At 37.8% G+C, this 21,459-nt stretch overlaps 1 protein-coding gene across 4 annotated transcripts in view; it reads right to left on the bottom strand.

The window, feature by feature from the left end:
- Positions 1 to 21,459, bottom strand: part of LOC127847823 (dual specificity calcium/calmodulin-dependent 3',5'-cyclic nucleotide phosphodiesterase 1A-like) — a 305,382-nt gene that overhangs the window by 34,669 nt on the left and 249,254 nt on the right. For all 4 annotated transcript variants that reach the window (XM_052380018.1, XM_052380019.1, XM_052380016.1 and 1 more), the window contains 6 exons: positions 19,164 to 19,421; positions 12,438 to 12,538; positions 10,895 to 11,020; positions 8,791 to 8,892; positions 3,257 to 3,377; positions 252 to 333 (listed from right to left, as the gene is read on the bottom strand). In XM_052380018.1, coding sequence (XP_052235978.1) covers positions 252 to 333; positions 3,257 to 3,377; positions 8,791 to 8,892; positions 10,895 to 11,020; positions 12,438 to 12,538; positions 19,164 to 19,421 — 790 coding nt within the window. The remainder of the gene's footprint in view (positions 1 to 251; positions 334 to 3,256; positions 3,378 to 8,790; positions 8,893 to 10,894; positions 11,021 to 12,437; positions 12,539 to 19,163; positions 19,422 to 21,459) is intronic.

Raw genomic sequence — 21,459 nt, 5'->3', positions numbered from 1 at the left:
TGGCCATTTCCCTTGACTGACCGCTGAATTCAGGTTTGACTGTATTTGTAATTCCACCAGTAGCCCTGTATATTTTAGGCTATAAATAGAATGGTAATTTTACCTTATTGTGATTCTGCCACTACAAATAGAATGGTATAATTTTACCTTTTTGTGATTCTGCCACTACAAATAGAAATGTAATTTTACCTATTTGTAATTCCACCAGTAGCCCTGTATATTTTAGGCTATAAATAGAACCGCAATTTTACCTATTTGTGATTCTGCCACCAGAGTATTTTTTCTATCACAGAGAGGAGAAAATGGAAGTCCAAGTTCTTGCTCGCGATCGCCCTGAAACAATCAACAAGAAAGATATGAGCCTAGGGAAAACGGTGCTGAATGCTTGTGCGGACAGTGTTGTCCCAGATATGAGCCTAGGGAAAACGGTGCTGAATGCTTGTGCGGACAGTGTTGTCCCAGATATGAGCCTAGGGAAAACGGTGCTGAATGCTTGTGCGGACAGTGTTGTCCCAGATATGAGCCTAGGGAAAACGGTGCTGAATGCTTGTGCGGACAGTGTTGTCCCAGATATGAGCCTAGGGAAAACGGTGCTGAATGCTTGTGCGGACAGTGTTGTCCCAGATATGAGCCTAGGGAAAACGGTGCTGAATGCTTGTGCGGACAGTGTTGTCCCAGATATGAGCCTAGGGAAAACGGTGCTGAATGCTTGTGCGGACAGTGTTGTCCCAGATATGAGCCTAGGGAAAACGGTGCTGAATGCTTGTGCGGACAGTGTTGTCCCAGATATGAGCCTAGGGAAAACGGTGCTGAATGCTTGTGCGGACAGTGTTGTCCCAGATATGAGCCTAGGGAAAACGGTGCTGAATGCTTGTGCGGACAGTGTTGTCCCAGATATGAGCCTAGGGAAAACGGTGCTGAATGCTTGTGCGGACAGTGTTGTCCCAGATATGAGCCTAGGGAAAACGGTGCTGAATGCTTGTGCGGACAGTGTTGTCCCAGATATGAGCCTAGGGAAAACGGTGCTGAATGCTTGTGCGGACAGTGTTGTCCCAGATATGAGCCTAAGGAAAACGGTGCTGAATGCTTGTGCGGACAGTGTTGTCCCAGATATGAGCCTAGGGAAAACGGTGCTGAATGCTTGTGCGGACAGTGTTGTCCCAGATATGAGCCTAGGGAAAACGGTGCTGAATGCTTGTGCGGACAGTGTTGTCCCAGATATGAGCCTAGGGAAAACGGTGCTGAATGCTTGTGCGGACAGTGTTGTCCCAGATATGAGCCTAGGGAAAACGGTGCTGAATGCTTGTGCGGACAGTGTTGTCCCAGATATGAGCCTAGGGAAAACGGTGCTGAATGCTTGTGCGGACAGTGTTGTCCCAGATGAGCCTAGGGAAAACGGTGCTGAATGCTTGTGCGGACAGTGTTGTCCCAGATATGAGCCTAGGGAAAACGGTGCTGAATGCTTGTGCGGACAGTGTTGTCCCAGATATGAGCCTAGGGAAAACGGTGCTGAATGCTTGTGCGGACAGTGTTGTCCCAGATATGAGCCTAGGGAAAACGGTGCTGAATGCTTGTGCGGACAGTGTTGTCCCAGATATGAGCCTAGGGAAAACGGTGCTGAATGCTTGTGCGGACAGTGTTGTCCCAGATATGAGCCTAGGGAAAACGGTGCTGAATTCTTGTGCGGACAGTGTTGTCCCAGATATGAGCCTAGGGAAAACGGTGCTGAATGCTTGTGCGGACAGTGTTGTCCCAGATATGAGCCTAGGGAAAACGGTGCTGAATGCTTGTGCGGACAGTGTTGTCCCAGATATGAGCCTAGGGAAAACGGTGCTGAATGCTTGTGCGGACAGTGTTGTCCCAGATTAGCCAATTACAAATAAGCCCAAGAAATGATAAGAACATATGTCCCAAGAAAGTTTAGTTTCATAATCATTGGACAAACAGGAGATGTGTTTGTTAGAAACACAATGCCCCCCACTGCGCCACTTTGAAGCCATATATTTAACCATTGACCTTGAAGGATGACCTTGACCTTTCACCACTCAAAATGTGCAGCTCCATGAGATACACATGCATGCCAAATATCAAGTTGCTATCTTCAATTTTGCACAAGTTATGGCCAATGTTAAAGTTTTCAGACAGACAGACAGACAGAATAATGGACAGTTCAACTGGTATTTGCCACCCTACTTGGGGCATAAAAATGTCACTTCTTGAGTGTTAAAAGATTCTCAAGATGAGACTTGTGTTACACCCGCCATGCTGTCCTTTCATGGTGGTCAATTGTGACGAGTTATCTTATAACTGCATTATGGAGAAAGAAAGTGACATTCTGACACCCTGTCTTATAGCCAAATTTGACCTTTGATCTCTAAGTGTGACCTAGCCCTTTGAGGTAAGAAGATGGGTGTTGCATGCAACCCTTCATCTCATGACTGTGTTCAGTTTTGATGAGTGATTTGAAAACTGCATGATGAATAAACAAGTTAACCCTTTGCATGCTGGGAAATTTGTCGTCTGCTGAATTTCTAAAATTAGCATTTTCTTCGATTTTTTTTCAAAGAATACTATCAGAATAGCAAACAGTTTGGATCCTGATGAGACGCCACGTTTTGTGGCGTCTCATCTGGATCCAAACTGTTTGCAAAGGCCTTTAAAATTCGGTTCCCGCACTGAAAGGGTTAAAGTCCAAACAAGCTCTGAGACATGCATGCATGCATACTCATCAAATTCTATATGTGTCATGTTCCGTGAAAAGGGGGTTCAATGCTTTTGCGTAAAGTGTTTTCCCTGATTAGCCTGTGCAGTCCACACAGGCTAATCACGGAGGACACTTTCTACTTTTATAATATTTTTTCGTTGACAGAGAGTCTCTTCTTAGCAAAAATCCAGTTTAGAAGAAAAGTGTCGTCCCTGATTACTTAAGGCCCATGCATCTAACCCTTTTTTCAGAATGCACTGCTATATCATGATTTCCACAACAAGGCTTTGGCTAGAAAACACAGTAAACAATCAAATGATGACACGGAAGAACCAAAATGGCATCCTTTATACTGCATGTGTTTGCTGTATTCAACAGCTAATACATCAACATTAAACCAAACAATTCCATAAAAGAGGAAAGTGTCCACCCTAACGAGCCTGTGCAGACTACACAGGCTAATGTGGGATGACACTTAATGTACATGCACGAAGCACAGTTTTCCCGCAACAAGGCTAAATAACTCCAAAAATTGTCTCCCAACCATTGTACCTGTCTGAAGAATTCTTCAAGCAGGAGGTCGGTCCATCGCTTGTGGATCTCCCAGTCTTTAGCCGGGTGGCTGATGTCCGCGCAGTGCAGCACCAAAGACAGCGCCTTGGACTTGTCTATGCTGTTATAGTATAATAATGTTAAGTTGAGTCCACTTAGCCAAAGGTGGTATTCCAGAAGCATCTTAAGTTAATTTTTGTTTTATCCTTAAATTGGGATTTTTTCTTAAGTGTTTCATTTCATACTGCAATAGTTAGGCATCAAACCTTTCATCAAAATAACATCATTATGTCAATGTTATTTTAGGAATACCAAAAAAAACATGCATGTGTTTATTTAGTAAAGAAATAAAAAACATTGTAATTTTGAGCTTAAGTGAAAATATTTCAGAAATGACTTAAGATGTTTCTGGAATATGACCCCAGGTTGATCCACACACAAACAGGAAGACCAGCATGAACATGAGCCACGTTCTGAGAAAACTGGGCTTGATGCATGTGCGTTAAATGTCGTCCCAGATAAACCTGTGCAGTCCACACTGGCTAATCAGGGACGACACTTTCCACCTAAACTTGATTTTCGGTAAGCAGAGACTTCCTTTAAACTATAAATACCATAAAAGCGGAAAGTGTCGGGCCTGTTTAGCCTGTGTGGACTGCACAGGCTAATCTGAGACAACACTTTACGCACATGCATTATGCCCAGTTATCTCAGAAAACGACTTATAGTATGACATATGACATAAACATGATGCAGTTAAAGACAAACAACTACAACTACAGTTATCAATCTTTATACTTGGCTAACATTGAAGATTTAAATTTGTTTATCACAGTATTGGTTTCTTCCAGGAAAAGATGCTTAAATGGGCATAACTATAGTTTTTTCCCCTAAATAAAACATAAATAAAACAAGATGTGTTTGTGAAACATTATGTCACCCCCCATATATTTGACCTTGAAGGATGACCGTGACCTTTGACCACTCAAAATGTGCAGCTCCATGAGACAAACATGCATGCCAAATATCAAGTTGCTATCTTCAATATTGCAAAAATTTTGGCCAACAGGGCCGTACCCAGGATTTTTTACTGGGGGGGCCCAACTGGGGAGGGTTTGGGAAGGTTCCCCCCTCCCTATATATATACTTTTTTTAATTTGGCACTTTGCAAGGTGAATTTTAATGCTTATAAAAACCGTATTTTGTGATATGAATTAATGGAATATAACAAGTAAATCAGCACATTTCGGAAGTCTTAAGCTTTAAACATTGGTGTGAATTCACAACAATATAAAAAGCTTTAGATTTCCGAAACTTACAGGTTTAAACTGACGATTATCCACATCAACTCTCGTATTGCTTCCACCATTTTTTTTCACAAATCAATAACATCACAGGTTTTTCCCTCTGATTTTTTGGGAAAGACCTTGCCTTTTTTAAGGAAAAAAATTGCGCGATACGCCTAATTTTTGGGGGAAATAATGAAAGTCTTAAATAATCAATGTAACATATTTTACTGTTTTCAAACAAATTCAAGGCAACAGATAATTTAATTATACAATATTTTTCTACTCTGGATCAGGTTAACTTATATAATGAGATCGATTTATTGTTTCAATTTTCTTTTTTTTACCAATGAGTCATTAATAGGTTGACATTACTCAACTCTCGGTACTCAATTATCAATGCGGGGAATCACGTGGTCAGATTTGATAAAAAATGGCCGCCGATGCCTTGATTCGAGGGAGAAATTGAGTCTTCAAACAGGTACATCTACCTGAACCGTCAGGAAATCGCAAAATATTCCATGAGTTTTCTCATCACTCAGACCAACCAGCGGAAAACGGTTGATACTCGCTGAAACCGCTTCCGGCTGGCCCTATGATAGGCGTTATCCGAATAAAAACAAGTAAGTAATAAGGTTGATGTACCTGTTTGAAGACTCAATTTCTCCATCGAATTGAGGCATCGGCGGCCATTTTTTATCAAATCTGACCACGTGATTCCCCGCATTGAATTATTTTAAATACTGAATTCTGCCAAATTCTTATCTGTTGCTCGGCAAATTTATGAATCTGTTTTTCTTTTCAACAGACATGTTAACTATCTCATCGTAGTCTTTTTCAGTGATTTCCTTGCAAAAATGATAAATACTACGTTTTAATACCTTTGTCAATGTTTTTGTTCCAGTTCAAATTCAGGGCCCTATTCTCAATGTAAAAAGTATATATTGGGACCTAAAAATTCCCCAAAAAAGGTTTAAAAAAAAAACAAGTAAACTTTTATAGGGGAAAAATACGTCTAGGGGAAAGGGCCTTCTCAAAGAAGGAAAAAAAGATGTGTTTGTGAAACACAATGTCCCCCTATATGACGTTTGACCTTGAAGGATGACCTTGACCTTGACCCTTCACCACTGAAAATGTGCAGCTCCATGAGATACACATGCATGCCAAATATAAAATTGCTAGCTTCAATATTGCAGAAGTGACATTACATGAACAATTTTGACCCATATATTTGACCTTGATGGATGACCTTGACCTTTCACCACTCAAAATGTGCAGCTTCATGAGATACACATGCATGCCAAATATCAAGTTGCTATCTTCAATATTGCAAAAGTATTAATAAAATAAGCGATTTGGGCCACATATATTTGACCTCTGACCTTGAAGGATGACCTTGACCTTGACCTTTCACCACTCAAAATGTGCAGCTCCATGAGATACACATGCATGCCAAATATCAAGTTGCTATCTTCAATATTGCAAAAGTACTCATAAAATGAGCGATTTTGTCCACATAATTTTGACCTCTGACCTTGAAGGTTGACCTTGACCTTTCACCACTCAAAATGTGCAGCTCCATAAGATACACATGCATGACAAATATCAAGTTGCTATCTTGAATATTGAAATACTGCAAAAGTGTACATTAAATGAGCGATTTTGACCCATATATTTGACCTTTGACCTTGAAGGATGACCTTGACCTTTCACCACTCAAAATGTGCAGCTCCATGAGATACATATGCATGCCAAATATCAAGTTGCTATCTTCAAAATTTTGCAAAAGTTATTGCAAATGTTAAAGTTGGCGCAAACCAACCAACAGACCAACCAACCAACCAACAGACCAACCAACCAACAGAAAGGGCAAAAACAATATGTTCCCCACTACTATAGTGGGGGACATAAAAAACCTGCATCAGCAATTATCAGACTATAGTCTACAACCTCCTGAAGCAGTTGCTTCCATTCGCTGCACTTATCAAAATACATGTTACATCAACCATCGATAGATGAAGCATTCATGATCACAATGGGGGACTGATCGGGGATGTGTGTACAAGGCGATAAGAAAACATTGCCTAGGGGCTTATCTCGATTGGCGAGCGCTAATCCCCTTGTTTATCAGGGACAATAAAACATAGCTGCTCATTTGTTTTGAGGGAAAGTGAACTGTGGGCCCTTGCACGAGAGAAAAAATTGCAGTGGGCCGATTATTAAAAAAAAATCATAGTTCGACAGCCAGCTGGGGGGCCCGGGCCCCTGGGCCCATGGCCTGGGTACGGGCCTGGCCAATGCTAAAGTTTGACGCAAACAAACAAACCAACAAACAGACAAGGCAAAAACAATATGTCTCCAAGAATAGACTGGGGGACATAAAAATCACCCTCTTCATGCTATAACAATTAACCCTTTACCCCTAAGACACATATTGCAGTCCATTAGAAAGTTTAATTTAATTAAGGACCTTTATTACCTAGATTCAAGCTTGAAAGGCTTCATTTCCAACCCTTAGATACTGATCAGCAGCAAACAGCATAAAACCTGAACAGACTGAGAGTTAATAGCAGGCTGTTCTGGATTAATGCTGTTTGCACATAGCCATTTCCACTTTGCTTTAGAGTGGGAAAGGGTTAAGAAATACAATAATGTTCCGTTAGTGCGATTAAAAATCAAACACTTGAATGAAAATTTTACAAAACTGCAATTTTTCTAATAATTTGTATAGCATACAGGTGTAGTAGAGCAGTTTATGTAAAGTTGTTCATAACAATTTAACTACAAATATTTATGTTATGCTTTCTGTTGGTTCATAGAGAAATATCAGTGAAATAAAAATGATATTTAACTGTTTCAAACAGAGAAAAATAACAGTGAAAATAATCGATATTTTTCACTGTTTTACTGTAAAATGACGTCATTTTTTAAAAAAAGGCATACAATAAAAAGAAAATTTGTTGGATTCAGTGAAATGTTGATTTTTATTCACTTATGATCATTGAAAATATATATTTTCACTCGTGGCAGCGCATGATCCCTCATGAAATATACCGAATCCAACAAATATCCTCTATGTATTTCATCGCACTGTTGTAATATCAAAGGGAAAACTATAATATATACTCTAATTAAAAAAATGGATATTTTACTGTGAATTTATAAAAATAAAACATACAGGTACATTTAACAACGATTTTAACATTATTACTTAAACTAGGAATCATTTTAAATATATTATAGTTGTCGATTTGCCACATTTATGCTTTAATGCAATCAAGCGGAAAGTATAATGGGATTGCATGAGCTGCACTCTGCAAGAACTGGGCTTTGCAGGGCTCGAATTTAACTTTTCTTTCTACTAGCAAAACATTGCGAGCAGCTTAAATACCAGCTCGCAAAATCAAAAACATTCTCGCAAATTTTGCTGGAAACATAAATAAAAGCAATTTGGACATTAGTTTAGTACTATTAAAACTAAATAAAATATGACATCAACCACAAGTTTTGGTGTTATATATGAGGTTCTTTTTCCCACTTTTTCACTGTTTTCATGGAAGAATTTAATTTCCGTTTTTTTTCTCTCAACTCAATGGTTAACTTTGCTTTATATTTCGTATTGTTATTTCAATCTGTGGGCAAAAAGAAACTAGTTATTTTTCGCTTTCGACATGACTGTTCAGGTCTTTTGTCTTTTATAGTGAACATGTGTGGTTAATCAAATGTTTCATTATCTTTGTTTCATTACCATCGGCATATATGTACTATAAGTACACCAGTCTACATACAAGGTGCGAGCTTCTGCATATGGGTATTCGGAAGTTCTATTAATTGACCTGCAGTTTAGCATTCGCAACGTCGAGCGCATTTAGCAATATAACTCTTTTTTTTCACTATTTCTTCACTCGCAAAAAAATTCTAGTGGCTTAAAACTTATCTCACAATCTGTATTTTTCACTCGCATTTTGCGAGTGTGCAAGTGCTAATTTCGAGCCCTGCTTTGTGCATATGAGTAAATAGTCATCCAAAATTAGCCTGTGCAGCCCACACAGGCTAATCAGGGACAACATTTTACACTTTTCTTTAAAAATTTTGTTCAAAGTTTATCTCTGCTTAACACAAATCCAGTCAAGGTGCAAAGTCTTGTCCCAGATTAGCCTGTGAAAACTGCATACAATAACGGAACATAGAACACACAAGAAGTAAGCAAATGGTTTTCAGAGCACTTCTCGATCATGGTAGACTTACTTTTCTGGCATACTAAGCAGATTTTTCATGTTTTTGATCTGCTGGAAATGGTAGGACATGTCAGTAGCTAGCACCATGTCAATAACAAGGTTTCGGAACTCTCTGAAAATACAAAGTGGAGAAATTGAGTCTCTGGTTATGGAAAAACAGGGCTTAATGCATGTGATCTTAACCCATTTATGCCTAGTGGACTCTCCCATCCTTCTAAATTGGATCAATTTATTTCCAAAATTAGGGATGTCTGGTATTTTTATTTCTATTTTTAGAATATTTCTTACAGAATTTTGTTTAAGCAAACAGTGTAGACCCTGATGAGACGCCGCATTATGCGGCGTCTCATCTGGGTTTACGCTGTTTGCAATGTCCTTTTTTCATGACGCTAGGCATAAATGGGTTAATGTTCATATTAGTAAACATCGAAATTACAGCTAAACAGATAATATATTTTTTACTGTTTATAACTTATTTAGTTATTGCTAAATAAGGGGTAAAATTAAGTCTGGAATTGTTCTATCTACTTATAAATCAATTTAACTTCATGAAATGTTTAGGCCTTTCAGTGAGCTTTCCTTAAACTTTTGATAAAAAGGGGAACATTGGCCACAATAAGCAGTTTGGCTTATTATCAAACTTGGCTTGAAAACTAGGCCAAAACACACACACAATTTTTTTTGTAAAAAGACCGGTTATAACAATTCAAGACAGACTGACCGACTAAAAAGCCCAATATTAGCCAACCAATACGCTAGGCCCCTTTGAATTGTGCTCAGAAAATTGTTTGTTACCAAAGCCCTAAAGGAAAACAACATACACTAAGAGGTTTCAGAGGACAGCGCGCTCGACTATTCGAGTGCTTGACAGTATAACGTAGCTTAAAGCCATCATGGGGAAATTGTTCAAATTATTCAATAAGGTCAAGGTAATAGTTCAGGTATATTTTCCACAATGTATTAAACATTTGTAAAGACATAAAACAAACTAATAAGATTTTATTTCAAGTTTGATAGCAATAGCTTGAGTGGGTAGTTTGGACGGTCCATCAAAAATAAAGTAAATTAATATTTGTTGTTTTTTTAACCATGCAGGGATTGCGGCGTGGGGTATTGTTTGGGTGGAATCCATTGAGGTATTCAGGTAAGTGTTGTTTTGTCAAAGTATTTATAAAATCTGATCATAAATAAAGAAGTTATAGCAATTTAACTAACATTTATTCTTTTGACCTTGAGAGTCAAGGTCATACAAAGGTCAAGGTCAAATTGAACTTGCCAGGTACAGTACCCTCATGATAGTAAGAAAATATTTGAAGTTTGAAAGCAATAGCTTTGATACTTTAGAAGTATAAAATAGTACTTTAGCAATAATATGCATATTCTAAGTGAAAAAGGGGCCATAATTCTTACAAAATGCTTGATACAGTTGTCTGCTCTTGTTTATAGGTTGGGGTCATGTTGGTAAAGAAGTATGCAAAATATTAGTTTAAACCTATTTATTTTAGCTCGATTGCATAGAAAGCCTAAGGCTTATATAAATGCTCTCGAGTCCGTTTCCTGGGCCTAGAACCAGTACTTGGTGTCTTTGGGGGAGATCTAAAGAACGCTCCCACGGTAGGGATCGAACCCCTGACCTCCCGGTCACTAGGCGGACACCATATCCATTCCACCACAGCGACCTCTATGCAAAATATTAAAGCAATATGTCAAGGTACATAGGAAATATTTGGGGTGGTACGCAAACTTTAACATGTGCACGCTCAAGGCGACGCCGGGGTGAGTAGGATTGCTCCACTATATATAGTTCATATATAATATTCGAGCTAAAAATCTTGGATGAATGGCATGAAATCAAAGTATTAATTTGTTACAAACTGGGTCAAAATTTGGTAAAACACTCTGAATTAAAGCAATATGTCAAGGGACATAGGAAATATTTGGCGTGGTACGCAAACTTTAACATGTGCACGCTCACACCGACGTGAGTAGGATAGCTCCACTATATATAGTTCATATATTATATGCGAGCTAAAAATTTGGATGAATGGCATGAAATCAAAGTATTAATTTGTCACAAACTGGGTCAAAATTTGGTTAAACACTCTGTAAGTCACCTGTACTCTTCTTTGCTGAGGTTGTTAATGATGTTGCTTTCCTCATCTCGCATCACGCGGAATCCAGAGCTGATGTGATGGTTCTCCAGCACGGCACGGTCGTTGTACAGCAGTGCCACGTCAGACCTATCATGTGCGCACATTTATACATGTAGGGGGTAGGTGCACAGACAACTCTACGTATGGACTAACAGACAGACAGCACAGTGAGACTGCTATATGTCTCTTCTTTTTTTTAACCCTTTGCATGCTGGGAAATTTGTCTTCTGCTAAAATGTCGTCTGCTGAATTTCTAAAATTAGCATGTTCTTTGATTTTTTTTCAAAGAATACTATCAGAATAGCAAACAGTTTGGATCCTGATGAGACGCCACGTTCTGTGGCGTCTCATCTGGATTTAAACTGTTTGCAAAGGCCTTCAACATTCGGTTCCCGCACTGAAAGGATTAAAGTAGGCATAAATCTGAAGCTATTAAATGGATATGTGCTGTGCTCCGTGAAAAGGGGGTTTAATGCATGTGCCGAAAGTGTCATCGAAGATTAGCCTGTGTGGTCCGCACAGGCTAATCAGGGACAACACTTTCCGCTTAAATGATATTTTCTGTTTAAAGTATGTCATTTTTTATCAAAACTCCAGAAGACGCAAAGTGTCGTCCCTAATTAGCATGTGCAGACTGCACAGGCTAATCTGGGATGACACTTTACGAACATGCATTAAACCCCCTCTTTTCACAGAGCATGGCCCATATATATTTATATATTTTTAGCAACAGTGACCTTAACCTAACTAGACCAAAATACAATCCAAAGATAAATGCCCTTTTAAAGATTTTTTGACATTGCTCAATGCGAATTGAGTTATTGATCATAAACCACCTGTTTGCCACGCTTCAAATAACTGTGAAGCATTCCCTTTAAAATGCTGACCAATCGAAACTCTGGTTGAAATTAATACGTTATTTCAAATGGTTGAACATTTGAAAATGGGAACCAAAAATTTTAAGAACAAAAATACTCACTGTCATGGGGCGAGGACATGTAAAGACATTTTGCATATGAGTAGAGTTCTGGGAAAACAGGGCTTAATGCATGAATGTGAAGTGTTGCCCCAGATTAGCCTGTGCAAACAGGTATTAGAAATGTCACTTTTTGCTTGTATGGAATTTTTCATTTAAAAGAAGTATCTTTAAATTAAAATCCAGTTTAAGTGGGAAGTATCATCCCTGATTTCCATAGCCTGCGCGGACTGCACAGGCTTATCTGGGATGACACTTTAAACACATGCATTTAAACCCAGTTTTTCCATGGCATGCTTCTTAACCCTTTGCATGCTGGGAAATTTGTCGTCTGCTAAAATGTCGTCTGCTGAATTGCTAAAATTAGCATTTTCTTCCATTTTTTTCAAAGAATACTATCAGAATAGCAAACAGTTTGGATCCTGATGACATTTTGTGGCGTCTCATCTGTATCCAAACTGTTTGCAAAGGCCTTCAAAATTAGGTTCCAGCACTGGAAGAGTTAATGTTTAGGTAAGGGGAACATACGAGGTCTGAATGTGAAAATTGTTGGTGGTGCCGGTGTGTTCAAAGTCGTGTATTAAAGCTGCCACTATTGTCGCAAACATCTCCAGATCTGTCAACCAGTTCTGAAAAGTAGAAAAACATCATGTAAACAAAAAAATAACATTATTTTAATTGCATTGAAAACACCTCACAATGTTTATAAACAGTCCAACCAGTCAGGAAAATAGGATGTAAACTGCCAGTAGTCTCACAATATTTGTTTACCCAATATTAAACAAGTACAAGTGTTTTTCCCCTTTTTGAATATGCTGTCAACAGTTTTTACTCAGTTTGTTTTTGTATATGCATCTACATATGTACCAACCTGATTAATTAACTAAATATACATGATAATTGGTATGCTTATCTTGAAATCAAGAGATCCATGAAGGCCCTTCAGCGCTAACCTGATCTCATGGCACTTCAATTGTTAAAGACTCAACCTGGTGATCTTGGTTTTGACCCCCACTTGACCCAAATTAAAACATAATGCCTTAATATTATCATCAAAATAAGATTTCTGACCAAGTGTCATCAAGAGATACAAATGTGGCCACTAGATGGGAAAAAGTTTGTTTAATATTTAAGCTGGTCAATGATTAACCCATTTACGCCTAGTGGACTCTTCCATCCTTCTAAATAGTGCTGCAACAATACGCCAAAAACTGTATTGCAATATATTGTCAGTTCAAAAACCCGTATTGCAATATATTGCAATATATTGCTAAATTGTACCAGAATTATAACTCGCCAGCTTATCACAAAAACCAATTAATTACATGAACATAACCTTTGTATTGTATGTTTAAGTTCTAGTTATATACTATTGGCAATTCTAGCCTTTTTTACAAAAATGTCTATAAAGTCAAACTCGGCGTTAATTTCCTCTGCTATTTTGAGAACTATTTTAAAAGCCGACAAAAAGAATAATAACCCGAAAGAGAATTGTGTATGTTAAAAAGCAGAATGCTGCTACCTAATTTTTATTATCATTATTACTTTTGTTTATAATATAAACATCAATTTACATGTTTATTATGTAATTAATTGTTTGTTTTTCATCGTATTTCCATAAGCTTCATCTTAAATTTAACACTGTTTTTGTTTTGTTTACCTTGATATCATTATTTCGGATGGCTTTTCTGGGCAAAATATGGATAAATTTTTGTAGAATTTTCGTACCGTTATGATGAAAATCGTATCACAATACAATATGCGGATTTCGTATTGCGATATATGCCGATATACCAGTATATTGTTGCAGCACTACTTCTAAATTGGATCAATATATTTCCAAAATAAGGGATGTCTAGTATATTTATTTCTATATTTAGAATATTTCTTACAGAAATTCCTTTAAGCAAACAGCGCAGATCCTGATGAGACACTGCATAATGTGGCGTCTTATCTGGGTCTATGCTGTTTGCCAAGGCATTTTATTCTAAACGCCAGGCATAAATGGGTTAAGGACCCGTGACACAGATTCCAACATTGCTAAAACATTGTCAAGATCAACATTTGGATAGAAAAATTCATCAAACTTGAGTAACAAATTTTCCCTTGGAATGGTTTTTTCTTTTTAAAGATTCCACATGGTGACCTATTTTCTAGACCCACATGACCCAGATGAAAATCGGGCATGGATATTGTGAAGACAAACATTCTTAAGAAGCTTCGCTGAGATTTAGTCATAAATGTGGCACCTAGATTGGTTGCAACGTATTTCTGAAATTTAATCTGGCGATCTAATTTTTAAACATTATTACTTGAGCCAGATAAGAACTACCCATGTATATATTGTAAAGATAAGCATCTTAACTAAGTCCTGTTAAGATTTAGTAATAAATGTTGCCTCTACAGAGGTCACAAGTTCCATTAAGATTTATAACTTGTGATAATTTTTGGATGCACTTGACCCATACTCAAACTTGTTCCAGATAATGTCAAGATAACAATTCTGACCTAAATTCATTAAAATAAAGTCAATAATGTGGCCACTAGAGTGGTAATAAGGTCTTTACAAGATTTGACCTTGTCACCTATTTTTAGACACACATGACCCAGATTCAAATTCAGCCTATATATTGCCAAGATAAATATTATGACTAAGGATCATCAATATTGAGTAGTTATTGTGGCTGCTGACAAGGTTTTTCGGCGTAAGCTGTATTAAGCCAGCTTTTCACCCTGACTTGACCTTTGTAAGTATCCAATAATATGCAAATAAAATTTCCCGCGGCTAGGTACGAATGAATACACTTCATTTATTCCATTGGCTGATTTGAGTATAACACCAGAACATTGGAAACATATCCGCGTCTTTGTAACACTGTTTTACTGCATGAAACAATTTTATCTCTAATGAAAAGGCTCAATAGATAGAACAGTTTTACAATCAATTTTCGACATAAATACAGTTTGTGCGTTCACCTTTTATTTTCAGAGAATTACCAGCGCAAAAGCGTTTATACTTAAGGCTATATTCTCATATTTAGTACTTACTTGCATTGCATTTCAGCCCGCGAAAGTCAGAGTTTATATACAGTTCATCACCGGAGTTCGCAGAAGGGGTTGCGACCTTTTCATTGAAGGACAAAATTGGAATCTATGCTATTTTTGTCTGATGGAGTAAATAGTTCGTTTAGTCGCTTTATCAATATTTTAGGCACAGCTGTTGCCTTGGTCGAGTACAGTTGGCGTAAACAAGCCGTCGTTTCAGCAGCAGAATTGTTACCTAACTTTAATGCATTGCATTCCAATCCGCAAGGTATCAAGGTCAGTTTGCGGTCAGTTGCAGAAATCTTTATATAAACGCTGCTCGTAAACGTTGTGCACTTGAAGTCTGTTTTGATCAGAAAGATACTAAATAAAGATATTCGGCAATATTATTGTGGTATGCCAATCATCGATTTTTAATATGTTTTCAACATTTGCATGATAAGGACCAATTTTGATAAAATTAATTAGAAATATTTATCCATTTTGACCAGTTTATTAAGCATGAGCACAATAATTCACTATACTATAATTATGCAATTAAATAAGATTCGAGTTTTGCCGGCTGACCTATATGCACTCGTTTATTTTCATGTTTCTTGTGTTTTTCTATTCTGTAAATATAGACATCTGAGTAAAAATATCACATAAAGCAAAATAAGCCACAAAATCTGGCGCAACACCCCGTAATTGATTTGCTTGTGATGTAGCTAAGAACTGCGCAGAAAAAAGGCATCCGCTACTTTTTATCTCATAGAGATAACTTTTGATCGTTCATAAACATCGACCACAATCAACGCCGTATATCTTTTTTAAAGATATTTCTTGTTTCTTATAGTGTCAAGATAGACATTACATCCAAGCATTATCAATACTGAGTCATAAGTGTGGCCTCCAAAGTATTATAATGGTTTTTCTGTGATTTGACCAGGTAACCTATTTTTGACGCACATGACTTATAATCAAAGTCACTCTAAACAAGTGTTCCGCGGTCGTAGACATATGTCCCACCCCAAACCGGGCCTGAATTCACCAAACAATTGTTAGACTTAAGTCTAAGAATAAAGAAATTTCTTTAAATTAGAATAATCAAGAATTTCTTTAATTTTGAGGCAAACGTTGTATTAACCACATATATCTACATCATTATTCTTATAGAACATTTTGTGAATGACATAATCACCAGTGGTAGCTTGTATATATTCAAACACTGAATGCATTTTTGTTGGTTCTAAGTAGGGCTGCAACAATATACCGGTATATCGGTATATATCGCAATACGCAATCCGCATATTGTATTGCGATATGATTTTCATCATACCGGTACGAAAATTTTACAAAAATTCATTCACATTTCGTCCAGAAAAGCCATCCGAAATAATGATAAAAAGGTAAACAAAACAAAGCAGTGTAAATTATTTTTTACGTAAAAATAGCATGCTAAAAAGTGTATTATACGGAGTAGCGTTGTTCCATGGGAGCATTCATTCGATGCTTTTGAACAGATTATCGTTGAATTAATTGCGCACAGCTGTAAATGTTTCGTTCGATTCTGATTTGAGCATTATTTGTAATCCAAATTTCTGAAACACGCTTCCAAATATGAATGCTAACGCGATAATAACAAATTATAGCGTCAAATAAAAAGTGCTTTATCCTTTGTCTCAATAAAAAGCGCGCGAAAATTATACAGACATGTAGAACGTCACATGGAAAGTATGGGTGTATTTTGTGTTGTATATTTTGTATAAAAACGGGAACATCACGTCAGCTGAATTACGCGTGTTCCGTGGGAAAAACGCCCCGGTTGGACGTTATTTCATCACATCTTTAAATATTAACAATTGCAAAAATGTATTTGATACTTAAGAAAATTTGCGAATGTTTGTGTTTCTTGAGCACATTTATAGTAAATATTTACCAGAATTTGCTTTAAAAATGGAATTTTATGGGATTATCGGGTAATTGGCAAGTTATAATTTTGGTACAAGTTAGCAATATATTGCGATATATTGCAATACGGGTTTTTGAACTGACAATATAGTGCAATACAGTTTTTGGCGTATTGTTGCAGCACTAGTTCTAAGTCTATTCTTTATTCTTAAGTCCAAGAATGGGTTGGTGAATACGGGCCCCGGGCTTTGAACTTGTGACTCCAATTTCAATAGGGATCATCTACTGTCCAAGGCCAATGTGCATGTGAAGTATCAAGCCAATTGGTAGATTCTTGGATGAGTTATTGATCGGAAACAATTTTCACACTTATTGTGACAATGATCTTGACCTTTAACCTAGTGACCCCAATTTCAATACAAGTCATCTACTGTCCAAGGTCAATGTGCATGGGTAGTATCAAGCCAATCAGTCAACTAGTTGACGAGTTATTGACCAGAAATGCTTTTCCAACTTATTGTGCAAGTTACCATGACCTTTGACCTAGTGACCCCAATTTCAACAGGGGTCATCTACTGACCAAGGCCAATGCACATGAGATGTATCAATTGGTGAATAAGTTGATCAATTATTTTGATAAGAACGTTTTCTTACTTAGTGTGTGACATTGACCTTGACCTTTTACCTAGTGACCAAACTTTCAATAGGGGTCATCTACTGTCCAAAGCCAATGCACATGTGATGTATCATGTTAATTGGTGAAACAGTTGACGAGTTATTGATGGGAAATGATTTTACATTTAGTGTGTAACAATGACCTTTACCTGTGAACTAGTGACCCCAGTTTCAATAGAGGTCATCTACTGTCAAAGGCCGATGCACATGGAAAGTATCAAACCAATCGGTGAATCAGTTGACCAGTTATTGATTGGAAACAACAGTACTCTTAATGTGTAACAGTGATCTTGACCTTTGACCTAGTGACACCAATGTCAATTTGGGTAATTTACTGTCCAAGGCAAATACACATGTTAAGTATCAAGCTAATCAGTCAATTGGTTAACAAGTAATTGATCAGAAACAATTTTCACTTAGTGTGATAGTGACCTTGACCTTTGACCTAGTGACCCCGATTTCAATAGGGGTCATCTTCTGTCCAAGGCCGATGTGCATGCAAAGTATCAAGCCAATTAGTTAAGTGGTTAAAGAGTTATTGATCAGAAACGAACTGGTCCACTGACATTCAGACTGGTCTACCTACATGGTCTACCTACAGACAGAGAAACTGGCATCCAGCGAAACAATACACTCCTTCCTCTTTGAAGAGGGGCATACAAATTTCAATTTTTTGAATGCACATGGCCAAATGTTAACTCGACTTAGATATTGTCAACATAAATATTCAGACCAAGATTCCTCAAGATTGGCTGAAAAATGTGGCTCAACCAATTTATGCCTTGTGGACTCTCCCATCCTTCTAAATTGGATCAATTTATTTCCAAAATTAGAAATGTCTAGTATATTTAATTCTATATTTAGAATATCCTTTAAGCAAACAGCACAGACCCAGATGAGACGCCGCATCATGCTAGGCATAAATGCATTAAATTGAAGGTGGTACTGGGCTTAAAGATGACGATGCACACCGCATAAAACTAGCTCAACGGAGCTACAAAAACGGATCTTTAAGGAGATAAGACTTTTTTCAGATAATGCAAGAACCACTACAGATGGTCAGATAATGCAAGAACCACTACAGATGGTCACATATCAAATAAACAAGGTTTCAGTAATACAGATTTTGAGGTGAAGATGTTTTAAGCCATTTTGTTATAAATGTCATTTGACAACTGTGGTAAGGCCATTTGACAGCAAGCCAACAATTTGACCAATTTTTTCAGAGTACCACAGCATGACAGCAGATCTTTGAGACATACAAAAGCTGCGGGTCATGCAGTTTCAACATATTATTGATACAGTAAAGTAATTTTGCTATTTAAGACTCTGCCAACCATGTGACTATTTGAGTCGTGTTCTGAGAAAACTGGGCATAATGCATGTGCGTAAAGTGTCATCCCAGATTAGCCTGTGCAGTCCGCACAGGCTAATCAGGGACAAAACTCTCTGCCTCAATCGGATTTTTGCGAAAAATGTCATAAAAGCGGAAAGTGTTGTCCCTGATTAGCCTGTGCGAATTACCCAGGCTAATCTGGGACGACACTTTAGGCACATGCATTAAGCCCAGTTTTCTCAGAACAGGGCTCATTTTATTGAGCATTTTTTAATCTGGCATGACAAGTATTATAAAATCTTACTCACCACGAGTTTGCTTTGGGTCAAGATGGTGTGAACTGTCTGAGCAACATCCCCGCCGTGAACAAGATTGTGGTACGGGTTCTTGTACTTGCTGTATCCGGCCTCCAGCGCGAGCAAGAAACTATCAAGCACTGTATTGTTTATTTTGAACTTTGCAATCAAGTCATATTTTTGCAACAACTCGTAGCCCACATATTTCAGGGCATGACCGTCTGAGGCACTGTTCACACTGAATACGTTGAAAGACCAGTCGTCAAGGTGCTGTAAGGAAAGAATTATGTTATGTTTTAACTCTTTGCATGCTGGGAAATTTGTCATCTGCTAAAATGTTGCCTGCTGAATTTCTAAAATTAGCATTCTCTTTGATTTTTTTTCAAATGATACTATAAGAATAGCAAACAGTTTGGATCCTGATGAGACGCCACGTTCTGTGGCGTCTCATCTGGACCCAAACTGTTTGCAAAGGCCTTCCAAATTCGGTTACAGCACTGAAATAGTTAGGTAATTGCAAAACGTTCTAGGAATATGTCGAAAGACCAGTCATCAAGGTGCTGTAAGGGAATTACTTTTTCCATATTTCATATTAGTTTTAAACTTATTTATTTTATTCCATGTCCTGGGTACAACCAGTACTTGGTATATTTGAGATAGATCTAAAGAATGCTCTCACCGTGGGGATCAAACCCATGACCTCGGGGTCGCTAGGCGGATACCATATCCACTACACCATGGCAACCTTAACCCATTTATGCCTAGTGGACTCTCCTATCCTTCTAAATTGGAGGCTAGGCATAAATGGGTTAACATAGATGATTTCAGCTCAGTTTACAAACGACACAGGCCTCCCGACACAGGCCTCCCGACACAGGCCTCCCGACACAGGCCTCCCGACACAGGCCTCCCGACACAGGCCTCCCGACACAGGCCTCCCGACACAGGCCTCCCGACACAGGCCTCCCGACACAGGCCTCCCGACACAGGCCTCCCGACACAGGCCTCCCGACACAGGCCTCCCGACACAGGCCTCCCGACACAGGCCTCCCGACACAGGCCTCCCGACACAGGCCTCCCGACACAGGCCTCCCGACACAGGCCTCCCGACACAGGCCTCCCGTATCAATATTGTCCTTCAGAGTCAGAATTCTGTTTTTCAAGCTTTCTATTTACATTTGTGTTTTAGAAGCTTGACATTTTAATATCAGATACAACTTTTCGCAATAGCGTTTAACTTGAATTTAACCCATTTATGCCTAGCGTCCTGAAAAAAGGACATTGCAAACAGCGTAGACCCAGATGAGTCCCATCAGGGTCTACACTGTTTGCTTAAACGAAATTCTGTAAGAAATATTCTAAAAATAGAAATAAATATACCAGACATCCCTAATTTTGGAAATAAAGTGATCCAATTTAGAAGGATGGGAGAGTCCACTAGGCATAAATGGGTTAATGTAACTATGAATCTCAAATATTAGCCTTTTACAAGAGAAAAAAACCCTATAAATATGCCATACCAATGCAATGATAAAAGTGATACAAAAAACCAGCCTCTTTTCACAAAGCTTGTTAACTTTATAAGTCCATTTTTTTTATTCAAATTATGTTACCTAGAAACACTTGACAAAAGAATAATTCTTCGAAATATTAACATTGTAAACTCGTGAACAACAGATAACACCTTTAACTAACTTCAAAACATTTTAACTATAACATGAAAATCTTTAAAAAGTCAAAGCTCCAGAAATAAATGACACAACAATCGAAAATAGAGTTCTCAAAACTTTTCAACAAGATGGCGCTTATGTTAAAAGAAAAAACATGCTTTTCTAGTGAATATTTCTTTAAGGAAACAAACATGTAAAAACGTTCCTTGTAAATATTTCTTAAAAAAAAAAAGATTTAATAATTTGAGTGCACATCTTTCTTTTTTTTTTTAAGAACAAATTTGTAATTATTTGTGTGCATACTTTTTTGCAATTAATTTCATGTAGAGAACATTATTTTCTTGTAAACATTTTAAGAAAGTTTTTGGAGCTTTGACAACTCTACCTCGGTAATTGGTTCTAGCAGACGAATAAACGGCTTTTTAACAATGGATTGTCTACGGCTGCAAATGGTAAATTGAAACATCAGGTAAATAAAAAAAAACGTAAATCCTAGAATAATCTGTAGGTCCAAGGAGCGTTTCCTTTTTAAAAGACAAAGGGCCTAAGGCTCTACGGCGTTCACCTGAGACCTCAAGAAAATAAACCGTTTTCAGCAGGTAGTTTTAACAAGATAAAAGTTTCACAAGCTTCATTTC

Source organism: Dreissena polymorpha, chromosome 10 (genome assembly GCF_020536995.1).
Source record: "Dreissena polymorpha isolate Duluth1 chromosome 10, UMN_Dpol_1.0, whole genome shotgun sequence".
NCBI classification, from domain to species: domain Eukaryota; kingdom Metazoa; phylum Mollusca; class Bivalvia; order Myida; family Dreissenidae; genus Dreissena; species Dreissena polymorpha.
This window is presented reverse-complemented; position numbering and strand designations above follow the sequence as displayed.